Source organism: Otolemur garnettii, unplaced genomic scaffold (genome assembly GCF_000181295.1).
Source record: "Otolemur garnettii isolate 467f Iridium unplaced genomic scaffold, OtoGar3 scaffold00048, whole genome shotgun sequence".
In the NCBI taxonomy this organism is placed as follows: Eukaryota; Metazoa; Chordata; class Mammalia; order Primates; family Galagidae; genus Otolemur; species Otolemur garnettii.
The window spans coordinates 13,262,754-13,278,279 of NW_003852443.1; the positions used below are offsets into that span (position 1 = coordinate 13,262,754).

Here is a 15,526-nt window from a genome sequence, read left to right on the forward strand (position 1 = left end):
AAAAAAAAAAAAAAAAAAGAAAAGAAGCTCCATAAAGGACTTTGTATATTTTGTTCACTACTGTGGCCTCAGGGCTTGAAACACAATAGGACCTGGTACCTAATAAGTGCTTAATAAGCTTGTGGGGTAAATGAAGATTAAACAAATGAAAAGATCATTGAATTTGGAATCAAGCAATTTTGGTTTAAACTCTGGCCTACCACTCACTAATATTGTAATTTGGACAAGGACAACTATTTCATCTCTCTGAGTCTCCATTTGTCATTTGAAAAATGACCATACCCCTCTCGCAGGGCTGTGATGAGGATGAAATGAAAGTGGCCCGGTATAGATCTTTAAGCATAAATAAGTGCTCAGTAAATGTTAGCTGAAAGTGATCTAATCTAGTAGGCTTCCTAAGAGTCATCAGAAACAGAAATAAAAATTTTCTTCTCTGTCTTTCTCTCTTTTTTAATCATAACTGAACCAATGTCCAAGCAAATGAGTTTAAGAACAACTGCGGGGAATAGTCCAAAAACTAAATACTCATAGTTAAGCAGGGCCCAAGACAAACTTAGAACTTCTAGAACTTGACAGCATCTAAAATGGGCCGCCCCCAGATCAAACACGGAGAGAAGCATTTTTGTTCCATTTTCACTACACATGAGCCTGTGGGGCCACGGCCTCTGGACTGAGTGCACGTACCTGTACGTCTTTAGATGGTACTTTCTGTCTCTTATCATGTGAGGTGCTCGAGAGAGAATGGCATTTCGTAAAATTTTTCCAGCCCTGAGGATCTTCTCTGAGGGGACCTGGATTTTAATCAGGTGGGAGGAGGGGAGGAAAAAGAAGGAGAGTTTATAGAAGGCAAACAAACCAGATGAATCCTTAACTCACTTTCCAGCATCACTCTGGCTTAAAAAACATATTTATCCATTTACATTGTCCACTTATGTGACATGTCACTGTTCTATGTTGAGAACTGAGACATACTGGGTATTTATTATTTCTAAAAACTGTATCAGAGATTTCCTGAATTGATGCTCTGACATAGAGACCATCTCCAGTGGTACTTAAGAAGCAAATTCTGCTGGCTCGTCAACCCACCTACGTCCCATTACCTTGGTAATGGTGTTAGCAGGACGAAGAGGAACGTGAGGTTCAATGAGAGGTGTCTGAAAAATAAAATGTTAAAGCAAAAGAAAATTAAACAAAAAGCTCACTGAAGAAAATTATGGGTTGGGGGGATAATAAGAAACATCCACTCTATAAAACTCAAAATAGAATTAAAAAAACAAGAGATAAAATCTTTCTAAAGAACTTGAATGCACAGGCATTCAAAAGGCAAAATCAGATCGTTCAATTTGCCAACATTTAAGTATAAATTATTAAAAATGAAAAAACCAAACAGATAGGAATGATTAGATGTTTGTAGGCTCCGTGAGACAGGAATAAATATCCGCTCAAAGCGTAACAAACATCAGAGTAAGGAAAAAGCAAACAGGGCAAACAGAAACGGAGGTTAGAATGACCTGTCATCCGGGTGCGGAGAAAGTGCTGATTTAGGAGGGAAAGGAGCGATTTCATTCTTTCTCATGTAGTGAAGACTCTTTTTCTGCAATTTGTGTTTTCAGGAAGAAAGTTTTAATTTATGAATGAGACCTGGTGGTTCCAGAGACTCAAGCCCCCAGAGCCCAGGGAGGCGGCTAGCACACTTCCCTTTCTTTTGCAAAGTAGTATGCAGTTTTCAGGATTCTGGGACTGTCAGATCGCCTCTAGGAGCTAGAGCGAGTCCATATTATTCTCCACATTCTTCAAGGGGATGTACTGAATCTGATCCTAGGAAACTTACTTGCTACACATTGAGCCCCTAGTCCTACTGAAACCTCTTTGCTCTCCTGCTCTAAAATATCTGGCAATAGCACTTTCAAATGCAAGAGAAGACACAGATGGGTGAGATACAGACGTATGTATTTAGAACGGACAAAATCTGAATTACTTATTTAAACATTTGTACAGCCTCATTGGAGTCCAGTAGATTTTTTCCCCCTCTTTAAATCTCTAGAGCATAAGAGTCAAGCGATATGACAGTATTTTAGCAGCATATTGTTTACAGCCAGCATAGATCAAGGAACGCCATTCTGGTTCAATTCAATAGTAGCTTTAAACAGAGACCAACTCTGCCCTGAAATAGCCCCTCCTCCCTTGTGGCAGATCTGTGGAGGGGAGAGGGACCGTGAGCTGACAGCGAAGGCAGGAGAATTCTGTGATAGTACATCAACTGGGACATATCTCATAGTGCCAGTCACCATCACACATTAGACCCCTGCAGTGTGCAGTTAAACATGACTCTGTTTCCAAGCTGGGAGTTCCCAGTCCTAGGCCTCCAGCCTTGTTGCATTACATAGATTGGTTTACATGTCTAAGAGTGCACTTGGCTATGTATCCAAATAATAAAAGCCTCTTGAAATAGTACTATAGGTCAGGTGTGGTGACTCACACCTGTAATCCTAGTACTCTAGGATGCCGAGGCAGGTGGATTGCCTGAGCTCACAGGTTCAAGACTGGCCTGAGCCAGAGTGTGACCTCATCTCTAAAAATAGCTGGCATTGTGTGGGCACCTGTAGTCCCAGCTACTTGGGAGGCTGAGGGAAGAGAATCACTTGAGCCCAAGAGTTTGAGGTTGCTGTGAGCTATCATACTCTACCAGGGGTGACAAGTGAGACTCTGTCTCCAAGAAAAGAAAAGAAAACAGTACTATAAACCCATTTCTTCTTGTCTGGTAGGTACAAGGTATAGATGGATATAATCTATAGGAGACAAATAGGAGATTGGCTTCTGAGCTCACCTTTTCTTTCCTAAGGAAAGTCTATTTTCCTCTGCTGTGGTTTTTGGGAAGCTGGCTGATGCCCACCCTTAAGGGCTGTCAATTAGTGTTTATTCTTCGTAGGTGCAGTGAAACATTAGTTGAAGATCGCATCTTTCGCTTCTACAGAAATGGCGATATCTTAACAAACTGCTCCTAAGTCCCTGGGTTAGTTTGTTTTCTTGGACAGCTCCCTTTTCAGTTCGTGAGCAGAAAGCATTACTAAAGCAGGGGAAACATCGAGCTTCAACCAGAACTTTTCCTTTGATTTGCAACTTCTAAAGGAGTAGACGTACACAAGGTTGTCTTTAGCTGGAAAATCCCGCTACCAGTTCTAGGACCCAGAGACTGTTTAATCTGTTGAAAGGCAGCATTCTCAGAACCTTCTCTGGCTCAAAGATTTTAGGTTTAGGGGCAATATGATGAATGGATGCCTTCAGGAGGGGATGGTCTCTTTATTTAAATAAAACTTCCAAGGAACAAATGCAGGAGAAAGCAGGGAAAGTTTTATGTTGAAGGACTAGGAATTTGTCTTTGAATGGGACACTACATTCGGTTGAGTAATTTCCTATGTCCTAAGAACTATGTTGGCACCTGGAAGTCATATGTGCTGAGACAGAGAGCGTTCCTAACAGGCAGGCCAGGTCCCTGGAAACAGTGACTGGTCCATGCCTGTTCAGGGCCTCCCCCTTTACGGGTGTGACTGTATCACTTTTGTACCGGCTCATTATTCCCTTTTTTGCTTCCCTTGGCTTTCAAGTGAAATTCCTTTAGAGAATGCCATAGGAAAGTAAGAAAAAGCATTTAATTTGATAAATGATTACATTAAACATGAGAAGGAAAGACAACGCATAGTGAGATTAGTGAATCAAAATAAAAAAGCCAGCCCTAGAGGCAGGCTCACACGGTCACATGTGCACCTGTATTGTTGTCTCGTATCACATTACTACTCCCATTGCTTATGGGAAAGCAAAGGCCAAAGACACTCAGGACGTGGCTGAGCTCACACAGGTAATACCTGGAACTGCTGAGAGTTGAGTCGGTCTACCTCACTCCAGTGTCTACACTGCAAGTACAGTCACCTTAACCACGTACAATTTTCTTTTAGAAACATCTTGGCTAACTCTTAGAAGAGTTTGAGTGTTCTGTTTGATTAAAGTTCACTGAGAAAAGTGCATCTAAGCTCTTCTAGTTATCAGGTATTGGATTTCATCTTACTAATTTCCAGCAGTAAATATTCATTACCACCCACTGAGCTTACACATCAAGCATCACCAGTGGTTTGAATTAGCTTTTAAGGAAAAGCTCTGGGCTCAGCGCCTATGGCTCAAGCAGCTAAGGCAACAGCCACATACACCTCAGCTGACAGGTTCAAATCCAGCCTGGGCCTGCCAAACAACAATGATGGCTGCAACCAAAAAAAAAAAAAAAAAAAATAGCCAGGCGTTGTGGCAGGTGCCTGTAGTCCCCAGCTACTTGGGAGGCGAAAGCAGGAGAATTGCTTGAACCCAGGAGTTGGAGGTTGCTGTGAGCTGTGATGCCACAGCATTCTACCCAGGAGGACAGCTTGAGGCTCTGTCTCAAAAAAAAAGCAACTCTGTAACCATAAAACATTTGCCATGGAGAAACTGCCCCATGAGGGCTAAGTCAACTACACCAGGGAGAGAAGTAGCCACAAAGTGGACCTAGGAATGGAAACCACTCTGAGGACTTAGCACAGAGGGACTTTAAATTCAGGAAGTGGCTTTGTGCAATATTAGCAAAGCAGGAGGCCCATGAGTAGAGGGACAGAGGGAGACAGAAGCATCACCAGGGCCTGTGCCAGGTGACCTGGTGGCAGCTGGAGGCCAGGAGGGCTCCAGGACCTTGTAGGAATGACCACTGCCAGAGATGCCACCTGACTACTGCCGAGAGGAAGGCAGGGCCCTCCCACATCTCATCTTCCTCTAGCCAGAAGCCAGAGAAATAAAAGAATTTCATTTTAAAAAGGATTAAGTAGAAGAGGGGGAAGAAGTAGCAAGTTAGTATTAGGGAGACTCAAAGGAAGAAAACTAGCCAAAGGCAAAACTGAGGACGAGGGAGGCCCGGAAGACACATCTGGCAGTGGCCAGGCCTCTTGTAATGCACAGCAGAGCACAGAAAGGGCAAGGAAATGATCTGAGAGTAACAGACGCAGGACCAGCACAGCAGGGTGGTTGCAGAAGCCACAGAGCGGGGGCTGGGCTGCCAAGGTGCTACTCGGCCGCAGGCCCTTGCTGTTCTCAGTGCCCCCGGCATTCTTCCTGTTGGGCTGGCTCTCGAGAGCCGGTGGACAGCACAGAGCAGGGGTGACATTAGCACTTGCTGGGTTTGCTTCCTAGGGCTGCCCTGCGTTTTGCCCTATAGCCAGAAAACACTTATCACCGAGTCCTAGAACCGGCCCCTCTCCAGCTAAATTTCATAGATTTTAACACATCAATCCATGCACTGATAAAGATTCTTTCTCCCTACCCGGGCATGAAAGAATCCAAATTAGGCTGTGACAATGTGATCCCATAAAGGCTAGGCCGGAGGACAGATAAAGGCAAAGGCATTCAGCTTTCTCTCCGCTGTTCTTGGCTTTCTCCACGGAAGACTTCCCTCAGGATTGACCGTAATTGGTTTTTGTTTGTTTCTGGAAAGGGGATGCTCTTTCTACTGCTTTTTATTATGTTTATATTACTACTGAAAAGGAGAAGCAGTAAGGGGAAATATTCCTTTTGGCACCAGAGCCAATTCAGAAATACTAATCAGGTGATGAAAAATAGGAATTTAGCGTCCATTACAAGATGCACAATAACTCCCCGGTAGATTATAATGAGCTATAAGGCCCTGTAATAGGCCTCGAGAAAAACCATATTCAGACCCTTTTGAAAGGGGTAATTGTCTTTACTCGAGTACTTGCTCACAGAAGCCTTCTGCAAGGCATGGCATTGTAAGCCAAGAGACAAGAATAACCCGCAAGATAGGGACACAAAGCTCTTGGCTGGAACTCTGGCAACTAGCTCAATAAAAAGCTGGGCAAGTCCATATCCGATCCGATTCCAGGGTTTAATGAAGGCCCATTGTGTGCAGAAGTGTGCTAGCCTAGGTTAGAGGACTCTGATAAAGCACTTGGCTCTTGATCTTGTTGGGGAAGAAAAACTTCTACATAAGTACAGGTTACACAATTAGGGAGACGATGCGAATCCACCATTAAATGCTGCCATGTTTTGGATTTCAAATTCCACCTTTTCTTACTTTAGATGAGGAAATCCCTAGGGGTAGGGAGAAAAATATCTAATTTTTTAGTGGAAATGATGTACTTTTAGGAGCTCACTCCCTTGTTTTAGCATTTTGGAATAATACAACTACGGTCTTTGAAATAGCTTTCTCATTCCTATAGTAATTATAAACAATGTCATCACTCTTTGGGGCTGCCCAGATGAAATTAAGGTCAGGACTAAGTCATACTCACAGGCAGATTTCACCACTCTGAAATAACCATGTAAGTGTTTCCATTTGTGAAATAATGGAAAAATCATCTATAGACATCCTTGGCTTCCAATTATAGGCTCCACCACCCCCTCCTCTTTCCTAGTTCAAAATGGGCTAATACAGACTTCCAGTTTCAGTTTAGATGTGTACAGAGCTTGAAAGTTGTCAACGGGGTCCTTACAGCAAGAAAAGGCTGATCAATGTGAACAGAATGACTTCTCCTGAGCCTTATCAGAGAACTAAGGTGGCAAAGGAAATGGTCATCTGAAACTTGGATGGACAGGAGAATCCAGACAACCACTGCTAAGATCTGCTTACCCGGAGCAGAACCCTCAAACTGGTAGGAATACGTAAGTGGTGATGTTGATGAATCATGTGAAGCTGTGTGAACTAGCTTGAGAGAGAAAACTCCTGGGGGTGATGGGCAGTCTTCAATGTGACCCCATACTTGTGTAGTTTTACCTACTCGAACCCCACAAAGAAAGATCTTGGGGCTCTGACAAGGAAAAAGGGAAAGGGTAATTCTCGCAAAACACACCCAGAGTATTCTCCATAATAAAGGAGAATCTCTAGAAGATTCCAGGAGTGTCTTATCTGAGCCAGGAGAGGGGTATTTCTCTGATCCTAGCAGTCTCTAGCCTCCCTGTTTCACCTAAGGGGGAAAAAGTAGTCTTAACCTGTCAAAACCAGAAATATCTTCTTTCCCTCTTTTTCTCCCATATACCAATTAAAGAGCAGCAAGAGCAGAGGCGGGTGGGAGTGGGAGAGGCAGACCACACCCCCACCCCACCCAACGCAGGGACAGCCTGCCCAGTCTCTTCAGGGATTCCATTCCAATTAGAGCTGAATAAAAGTTTAAAACACATACATGAGTGATCCTTAATAGCTGAAGTAATATTTTAAGGGCCCTAAGTGACAAAATTTTATGGATCAAGACTGAGGTGGTTTTTGTGGGTGCTAAGTACCAGTGAGGAAAAAAAAACAAACCATTCAACTCAACACAGTTAATAGTTGTCAGGGGGGCAGGGGATTATTCCATGTGTGTATTTCACTGATTGAGACGCTTCAAGCCAACCAAATACGTACGTATGTCCATATACTTTTTAAGTGGGCTTACAAAACAGGGGATCTGGGGGTTATGGTTTGGTCTCAGGCTACAGTCTATTTGTATCTGACTGTAGGAAGACACTTAGGAGTAATGAAGGCTGCCTGGTGAGTCTGTACTACTGGACTGAGGACGTGTTTCCAGGAACTAAGGCTGCCAGCTCCTGTCCACTGGTCTGGGAGCTCTGCTGTCTGCTGGGTGCCAGCAAATGGCTCGTTTCTCTCCAACATACCCAATGCAGTCCCACAAGATGGCATGTTTTAAAAATGATTCTGTCAAGCCCTAATTTAACACTGTAAGATTGTTTCTGATTTCTCGTAGTGGTGAGAGATAGCCTCAATGAGATAATAATATTTCTCTTAATAGCCACTAGCCTCCCATAAGCATTTACATTTAAATTAATTAAAATTCAGTTCCTAAGTCACATTAGTTACATTTTAAGTGCTCAACAGCCACACATACCCAGTTAAAGCCTTCATCTAGAGACTGTGACAGTACCCTAAGAGGTGTGGATATTTCTACCCTTCCAATATTGTCAGCCCCATAGCCAGAATGACCCTATAAGAACATGGATCAGATCCTGGTACTCTGCCTAAAACCCTCCAAAGGCCTCTCTTCCCACTCGGAATGCAGGCCGAACTCACAGCGTGCAGTCTGTCCGTCTGCCTCCTTGCAGCCTCTCTGATCTTCTTTCTGCCCCCTGCTCCGGCCACTCCCCACTGCCTGAACACACATTCCCCAGAGAGCCCCCTGGCTCACCGCCTCACTGCCTTCAGGTCTCTGGTCTAGCACACTGCTCAGGGTGGTCAGTTCCGCCATCCCAGCCCCAAACCCAGCACATTATCCGTCCCACTGTAGCACTTACCACGTGTGACATAACTGATGTGTGTTTCGCATCTATCTTCTGCCCTGAATGTTAGCTCTAGGAAGACGCAAACTTTCTTTTTGCTCACTGCTCTACCTCCAGCTCTAGGCACACAGAACCACTCACAAGCATTTATGGAATGAATAGTAGGATTTCTTCACTGATTCATTCATTCTGGCAGACTTCATTGTTGGTAATCAAAGAGAAAATGGAAGGTGACTGGTGGGTTCAGGTGTAGGCGGGGGGTTAGGAGGACAGTGACTGGCTATTCCCTCCCACTGTAGGATGGAGGGTCACATTCGATGATTTACAACTAAGTAGCTGCTTATTGACAGATGGGACTTAAAGTAATGCTCTCCTTCCCCTGCCTTTTGTTTTTTAATAGCTGGGCTTTGTATCTGGTAAAATGATGAAATCAGCACCTTGTAAATTTTAATATCTGTATAAATCACATGGGGGTATCATTAAAATGCAGATTCTGGTTTTGCTGGTCTGAAATGTGACCCAAGAGTCTCCATTTCTGCCAAATGGTGTTGATGCTGTTGGTTTGCGAACTACATTTTGAGCATCCGCGGATTCCATAAGTACCAGTAGCACCTGTGGATCTGTAACTTCAGGGCAAAAAGAGTGGGTCTGGTTGACATAATGATAAGGTCATTACCTTAAAAACACTTATGGTACTTAAATAAGCCAAATATGTTTTCTAGTTAAAGGAATCACTTCCCAATCACTTTTGTTTTTAGGTTTTTTAATACTCAAGTAAGTTCTAGGAAAATCAAATACGTACAATGTATCAAAGAAAAAATATTTGGCCTTTAGTGGTGTTTGAATAATATTATTAGTATTCACAAATAACACACTTCAAAATTTCTAAATTACCAATATTTCTGCTCAACCAAATTCATTACATAAAAAATTATTATGATTTCTAAGAATAGGTGAGATATATCATAATCTTTACATCACCCTCCTAAGACAATAAGACAGAAACAATCACACTCCATATTTATGAAATTAATATTTGAACATGAAGGAAAGTATAACATGAATCTAAATTTCTTTCTTTTTTTTTTTGAGACAGAGCCTCAAGCTGTTGCCCTGGGTAGAGTGCCATGGCATCACAGGTCACAGCAACCTCCAACTCCTGGGCTCAAGCGATTCTCCTGCCTCTGCCACAGGTGCCCGCCACAACACCAGGCTATTTTTGGTTGCAACCATCATTGTTGTTTGGCGGGTCTGGGCTGGATTTGAACCTGCCACCTCAGGTGTATGTGACTGGCGCCTTAGACACTTGAGCCACAGGCACTGAGCCATGAATCTAAATTTCAACAGCATACAGCATTTTCAGTATTTGCTGGGTATATCAATCCTTATCCTTATTCTAGCCAATTGAAGCAGAACAGGAATTTATTCATGGATAACTAAAAACTCAGAGAATCTCTGGAAGAACTACAGAGATGGGCTGAGGGAGGACATGGCCAGGAACAAGACCCAAAGATACTGCAGGTGACCTTAGCCATGGGCATCACTGAGATTCTCAAAGTGTGTGCAACAGGCCCTGGAAACCCAATACTTTCCCTACCACCTTTACCAAAAAAGTGAATTCTGCAAAGACAGCAGAATTTGAGTTGCAGGCTTAGGCCTTAATTGTGTTTGGAGAGGCCAGACTACTAACGTGTGAAAAATCCCAACCAAAGTTAGCATTCTCTCCCCACCAAAAAAAGCAGAGGAAATGACTACCAACCTGGGATGTTAAAACGTAAGTGTAAAGAATAAATTTATAAATATTATAAGCATGCATGTTTCTAATATACATACTCTAATGGAGATTCTAGCTACCTTACATACCCTGAGAGAAGGGAAAAGATCCCGGTCTCTCAAATTTTAGTTTGAATACTTTCCTTCATTTCCAAAATATTAATTTCATAAATATGGAATGTGATTATTTTTGTCTTATTATCTTAGGAAGGTGATGTAAAGATTTTGCTATATTTCACCCATTCTTAGAAATCATAATTGTTTATACAAAGAATTGGGTTGAACAGAAATATTGGTAATTTAGGAAATTTTGAAGTGTGAAAATTTTGGAAGCCTTTTCATAAACCCATTGGGTATACAGATTAGTCCTTGAAATTATGTAACAGTAACACCCAACAACATTGTATATATCATAACATACAATACAATGACTTCTCGCGTTATGCAATTCTATTTTAAATTTAAATGTATGCAATTAACTTATTTCATAGACCTTGAGAATATCATCTGTCTTGGCTCAGCGCCTGTGGCTCAAGCGGCTAAGCCACATACACCTAAGGTGGCGGGTTCAAATCCCCAGCCCGGACCCCCCAAACAACAATGATGGCTGCAACCAAAAAAAGAAAAAAATGGCCAGGCGTTGTGGCGGGCACCTGTAGTCCCAGCTACTTGGGAGGCTTAGGCAGGAGACTCGCTTGAGCCCAGGAGTTGGAGGTTGCTGTGAGCGTGATGCCATGGCACTCTACCCAGGGGGGATAGCTTGAGGCTCCGTCTCAAAAAAAAAAAAAAGAATATCATCTGTCTTGTGCTGTGTTGATTGATTGGAGTTCAAAGGAAGCTTTTCTAGTAAATGATGTTAAGTTTGGTTTTAATCCTAGGTTTAGGTTTTGAAATGATTAAACATGAGATTGGCCCAAGTAGAGACACACTCTTTGAAACAACCTGAGAAGGTATGAAACTTTAAAAAGTAAAAAGGACATAGCCAATTACAGGTGGATTTTCTTATCCTTAGTTCCTTGAAGATTCATAAACATGCCTTTGATGAAACAAATTGAAAAAAAAAATTAGAGAGATTAGTGATCAGATAAAGGTAGTCCTGATTTTCTTGATTTTGAAGGATTCATGGCATATATTTCCATCAGACATCAATTGTGTCCTGAACTTATCCTCGAGACCCCTCTCCATTTCCTGAATCTCCATTACTGCATATATTGCACTGTTTATACCACTGCTACTGCCACGTCTGTTCTGCAAGTACTACAGGAACTCCTTAAAACGACAAAATTGTGTCTTATTGTCTCAGAATCCCTGTAGTGCTTTGTGCATACAGACCGTTACATATTTATTTGATTAATATGTGGAGAAGTTTCTGAGGCTCTGAGGAGCCTAGTAGTACAAAAAGAATGGAAGGCATTTTTCTCTTTTCATTTCTGAAACTTCAGTTTTGTTCTTCATGGTTAAATACGATGAGACTTTTTGCTGGATGTTGGCAACTGGTGCATTATTTTGCTTTTTCCTTCCCAGGAATAACATGTCTTTTTAGTTCAAATCTGTATTTAGGTTGGAAGGGTGAAGCATTAATTTCAAGTTGGCCACTTTATGTTTCCTTTAGATGGAGGCAATTCTAGGAAGCAGATTGCTCTGGAGGCCTGAAAACCATCCTTCTCTATCATCATGTCTTCCTCTTATTTTCCCCTGATACACACAAGACCAGTTTTAAGTTTTTGCTAAGAATTTCTGACTGTTTTTAGAACACGTCTGAAAATTTCATAGAACTGATGAAGCTTCAAGTTCCACACAAATATATGGCACAAAAATATAAGCACAAAATTATGCTTATAATTTCAGGGGTGAACACATTTCTACAAGTCCATATACAGATCCTAAATCTGAACATGAGTATTCCTAACACCCCCCAAATCAACTACTACATAAAAGTCCAACTGAAATGCGTGTATACGTTCCCTGAAAGGCCTGTACTGACATGTTCAGAGCAGCGCTCGCCAGGATAGCCTGCCACCAGCAGAATGCACAATAAATTATAAGGTTCATAATGGAATGAAAAATTACAAATGCCTTCAAAAATGCGGATAAATCTCACAAGCATAATGTTGAATGAGAGAAGCTGGATATAAAAGATTTATAACAGATTGTTTCATTGATTACATAGTATCAAAATAGATTACTGTTTTCTTAGAGAGCAGGCAGCAGATTGCAGAGTATATGCAGATTGTTGCATTAACAATTGTTTTCATTTATTTTATCTTTTTCATAGTCTTTCGTTACAAACTAATGGATTCATGCTCCTTGGAAAACAAAATATTTTAATCGTACAGAAGCAGGTAGCAGAATATATAACAGATTGTTGCATTGCTTACCTAGTATCAAAATAGATTACTATTTTCTTAGAAAGCAGGTAGTGGGGAGCAGCTAGCAGAGAACCTGAGGTGGGTTTCTAGGGAGATGGTGGTGTTCTGTTTTTTGATCTGAATGCTGTTTACCAGTGTGTTTGTGGATAGGGCATGGACATAAATGATGTGTGTACTTTCTTACATGTGTATGCTATGCTTCAATAAAAAGTTAGAAGAAAAACCTTGGGTTAGAACTCCTCGTAAAAAAAAAGTGAAAGTATTTACCAACCCTCCATGATACAGATGAGGCCCACAAAAAAGTAAAGGAGACCAGAAGATTTCGAATTCAGCATTTGAGTGGCACCAGGCCCTATGTGATCCTGACCCCCAGCCCAACATGCAGCAATTTTCATTTCAGAGTAACTGAAGGGAGAAGAGAATGTGCACATAGCTTGTGTGCCTGAAAAACGCCCAGGAACAATGTCACCACCACCAGCCTCCTCAGAAGGTGGCCTTCAGGATAAGGACACTTGGCTGGAGAGGGGGCCTAGCAGACCACATAGCATTTTGAGCAATAATCATTCATTCCTTTAGCAATTCTGGAAAAGTTTAAGAATACCATTGTAGGGGCAGCACCTGTGGCTCAAGGAGTAGGGCACGGGCCCCATATGTTGAGGGTGACAGGTTCAAACCCAGCTCCAGCCAAAAGATAAATAAATAAATGAATGAATAAATAAATAAAAAGAGATAGAGTCTTACTTTAAAAAAAAAAGAATACCATTGCAAATGTTAAGCATCTACTACTTAAGGCATATCATCCTCAAAAGCATGTAAACACATGAAAAATTGAAACAAAAGAGTATTAATGAATATTAACGTCATTACATAATTAAATGTTTTATAGCTGTTTGATTTATATAGTAGCTATACCTGTCAAAGAGTACATTTTTTACAGCAGATCATGGTAAATATTGATAAAATATCAACGTATTCTATTTATTCACGTATTTCATTGCAGACACAACACAATCATGTTCTCAGATTTAGCCCTTATGAAGCCCAATGATTTGACTTTGGATCACTCATGTGACACTTGAGAAAGTGACCAGTATTTCTCTGCAGCCAACTGGGCTACGGAAGGCACAAGCTGAATCTGTCAAAAATCTTAGAAATTCTCACAGCTTTTAGGTAATGTGTTAAATTCAGAATAAGTGACTCACACGTAATGTTACACGTTGTGGAAACTCTATAGTTGATTTCTTGAGTTAAGGGAATGAACAGTGAGAAAAGGCTACCTTTCGGAGACGGTCATTACCCACTTGCCCTTCATCAGTCCACACTGACAAGTCAGCAGGGGGCTTCACAAGGTCGGAGCATGTTCCTGCATCCTCCGTTGGCTGGCACCAACAGACAAAAACCACACCGAGCTACACTCTGTCAGACATGTGCAAGTACTTTATAGACACTGAAGGTTTGTGCTGGGAGTGGGGGCAACAGTTGCCCAGAGGGGCTCAAAGAAACCTTCCCAGAGGAGGAGAAATTTGAGCCGGGTCTGATGGATACAGAGAAAGCAACATTGCACGCTGGAGCCAAGGTCACACAGAGGAGGGTTTAAAGCACTCTGAGCCTGGGAGTTTGGCTCTAGCAGAGCTGGGGCAGTCAGAGAAGGTGGGAGAAAACACAGGGGGACACTACATGAGAAGATATTACAGATCACAATTGTTAAGCAAGTCAGAGCATCAGTTATTTATTTTACCTTTTTCATATTCTTTCGTTACAAACCAATGCATTCACGCTCATTGGAAAACATAAAAAATTTTAATCATACAAAACCAACCACGAAAAGACAATTATGATTACTATTTTGGAATATTGATGGTAATTTCATTTGTCTAAATATGGCTTTTGTTTTATTTTTAAGTCAAACATAATCACATCTAGATAAAATTTTTATCTATCCTTTTGACATAACTCTAAATCACAAGCAACTTCATATATTACTCTAAATTCTTTGTAACCATCATGTAAAAATTCCATTGAATGTATATAGCACAATTTAATGATTTTCTTTTTTTTCTTTTTGTAGAGACAGAGTCTCACTTTATCACCCTCGGTAGACGGCCGTGGTATCTATCACACATCTCACAGCGACCTCCAACTCCTGGGCTTAGGCGATTCTCTTGCCTCAGCCTCCTGAGTAGCCGGGACTACAGGTGCCCGCCATGATGCCTGGCTATTTTTTGGTTGCAGTTTGGCCGAGGCCAGGTTTGAACCTGCCACCCTTGGTATATGGGGCCAATGCCCTAACCACTGAGCCATAGGTGCCACCCTTTAATGATTTTCTTGTCATTGTATCTTGTTAGTACAAATATGCTATGAACTTAGACCCAAAACTCCCCTCACTCACTCATGTTTGGGGTTATCTTCTCAGAATCAATTCCCCAAGATAGAACACCCAGTCATGGGCTACGGTTCTAAACACAGATTGACAAACTGTGAAATGTGCATTGAAGGTAACTTTGGATGGGATATTTTTTTCTGATTAACTCTTGAAATCATGTTCCATCTTTGGCCTTTAGAACATAGACATTGGTTTCTGTAGTAAGACTAATAAATATTAATGTGGAACAAATTAATCAATTAAGATTTCCAACAGGAAAACATAAACATATTTTGCTAGCCTTTATAGGCATGCTATGTATAATGCCCTAAGCCATTATTTTAATAGCACAGTAACTCCCAGTTGGGGAAAGGTAAAATAATTATCATGAAAAAAAAGTTCTTTGTCTTACGCTTTGAATTAAAAATAATGTAGTCAATTGACTTTTGTACAGCCCTCTGCATATACGTGTATTCGTCTATATTGATTGAAAATTTTTAAAGATTTTTTTTTGACTTTTGCACAGCCCTCTGCATATAGGTGTATTCATCTGTATTGACTGAAAATCTTTAAAGATTGTTTTCCTGACTCAAACAATCCAGTAGGCCAAAGCTATAATTAACACAACTGTGGTACAGACACAGAACAAGAACACACAAACAAGTGATTTCAATAGCCTGTAAAGACTCAGAAACTGGCTCGGCACCTGTGGCTCAGGTGGCTAAGG

General features: G+C 41.4%; 1 protein-coding gene across 3 annotated transcripts in view; it reads right to left on the bottom strand.

The window, feature by feature from the left end:
• RAPGEF4 (Rap guanine nucleotide exchange factor 4) overlaps positions 1-15,526 on the bottom strand; it is a 226,153-nt gene that overhangs the window by 89,362 nt on the left and 121,265 nt on the right. For all 3 annotated transcript variants that reach the window (XM_012806203.2, XM_023514143.1, XM_023514144.1), the window contains 2 exons: positions 1,101-1,154; positions 685-791 (listed from right to left, as the gene is read on the bottom strand). In XM_012806203.2, coding sequence (XP_012661657.1) covers positions 685-791; positions 1,101-1,154 — 161 coding nt within the window. The remainder of the gene's footprint in view (positions 1-684; positions 792-1,100; positions 1,155-15,526) is intronic.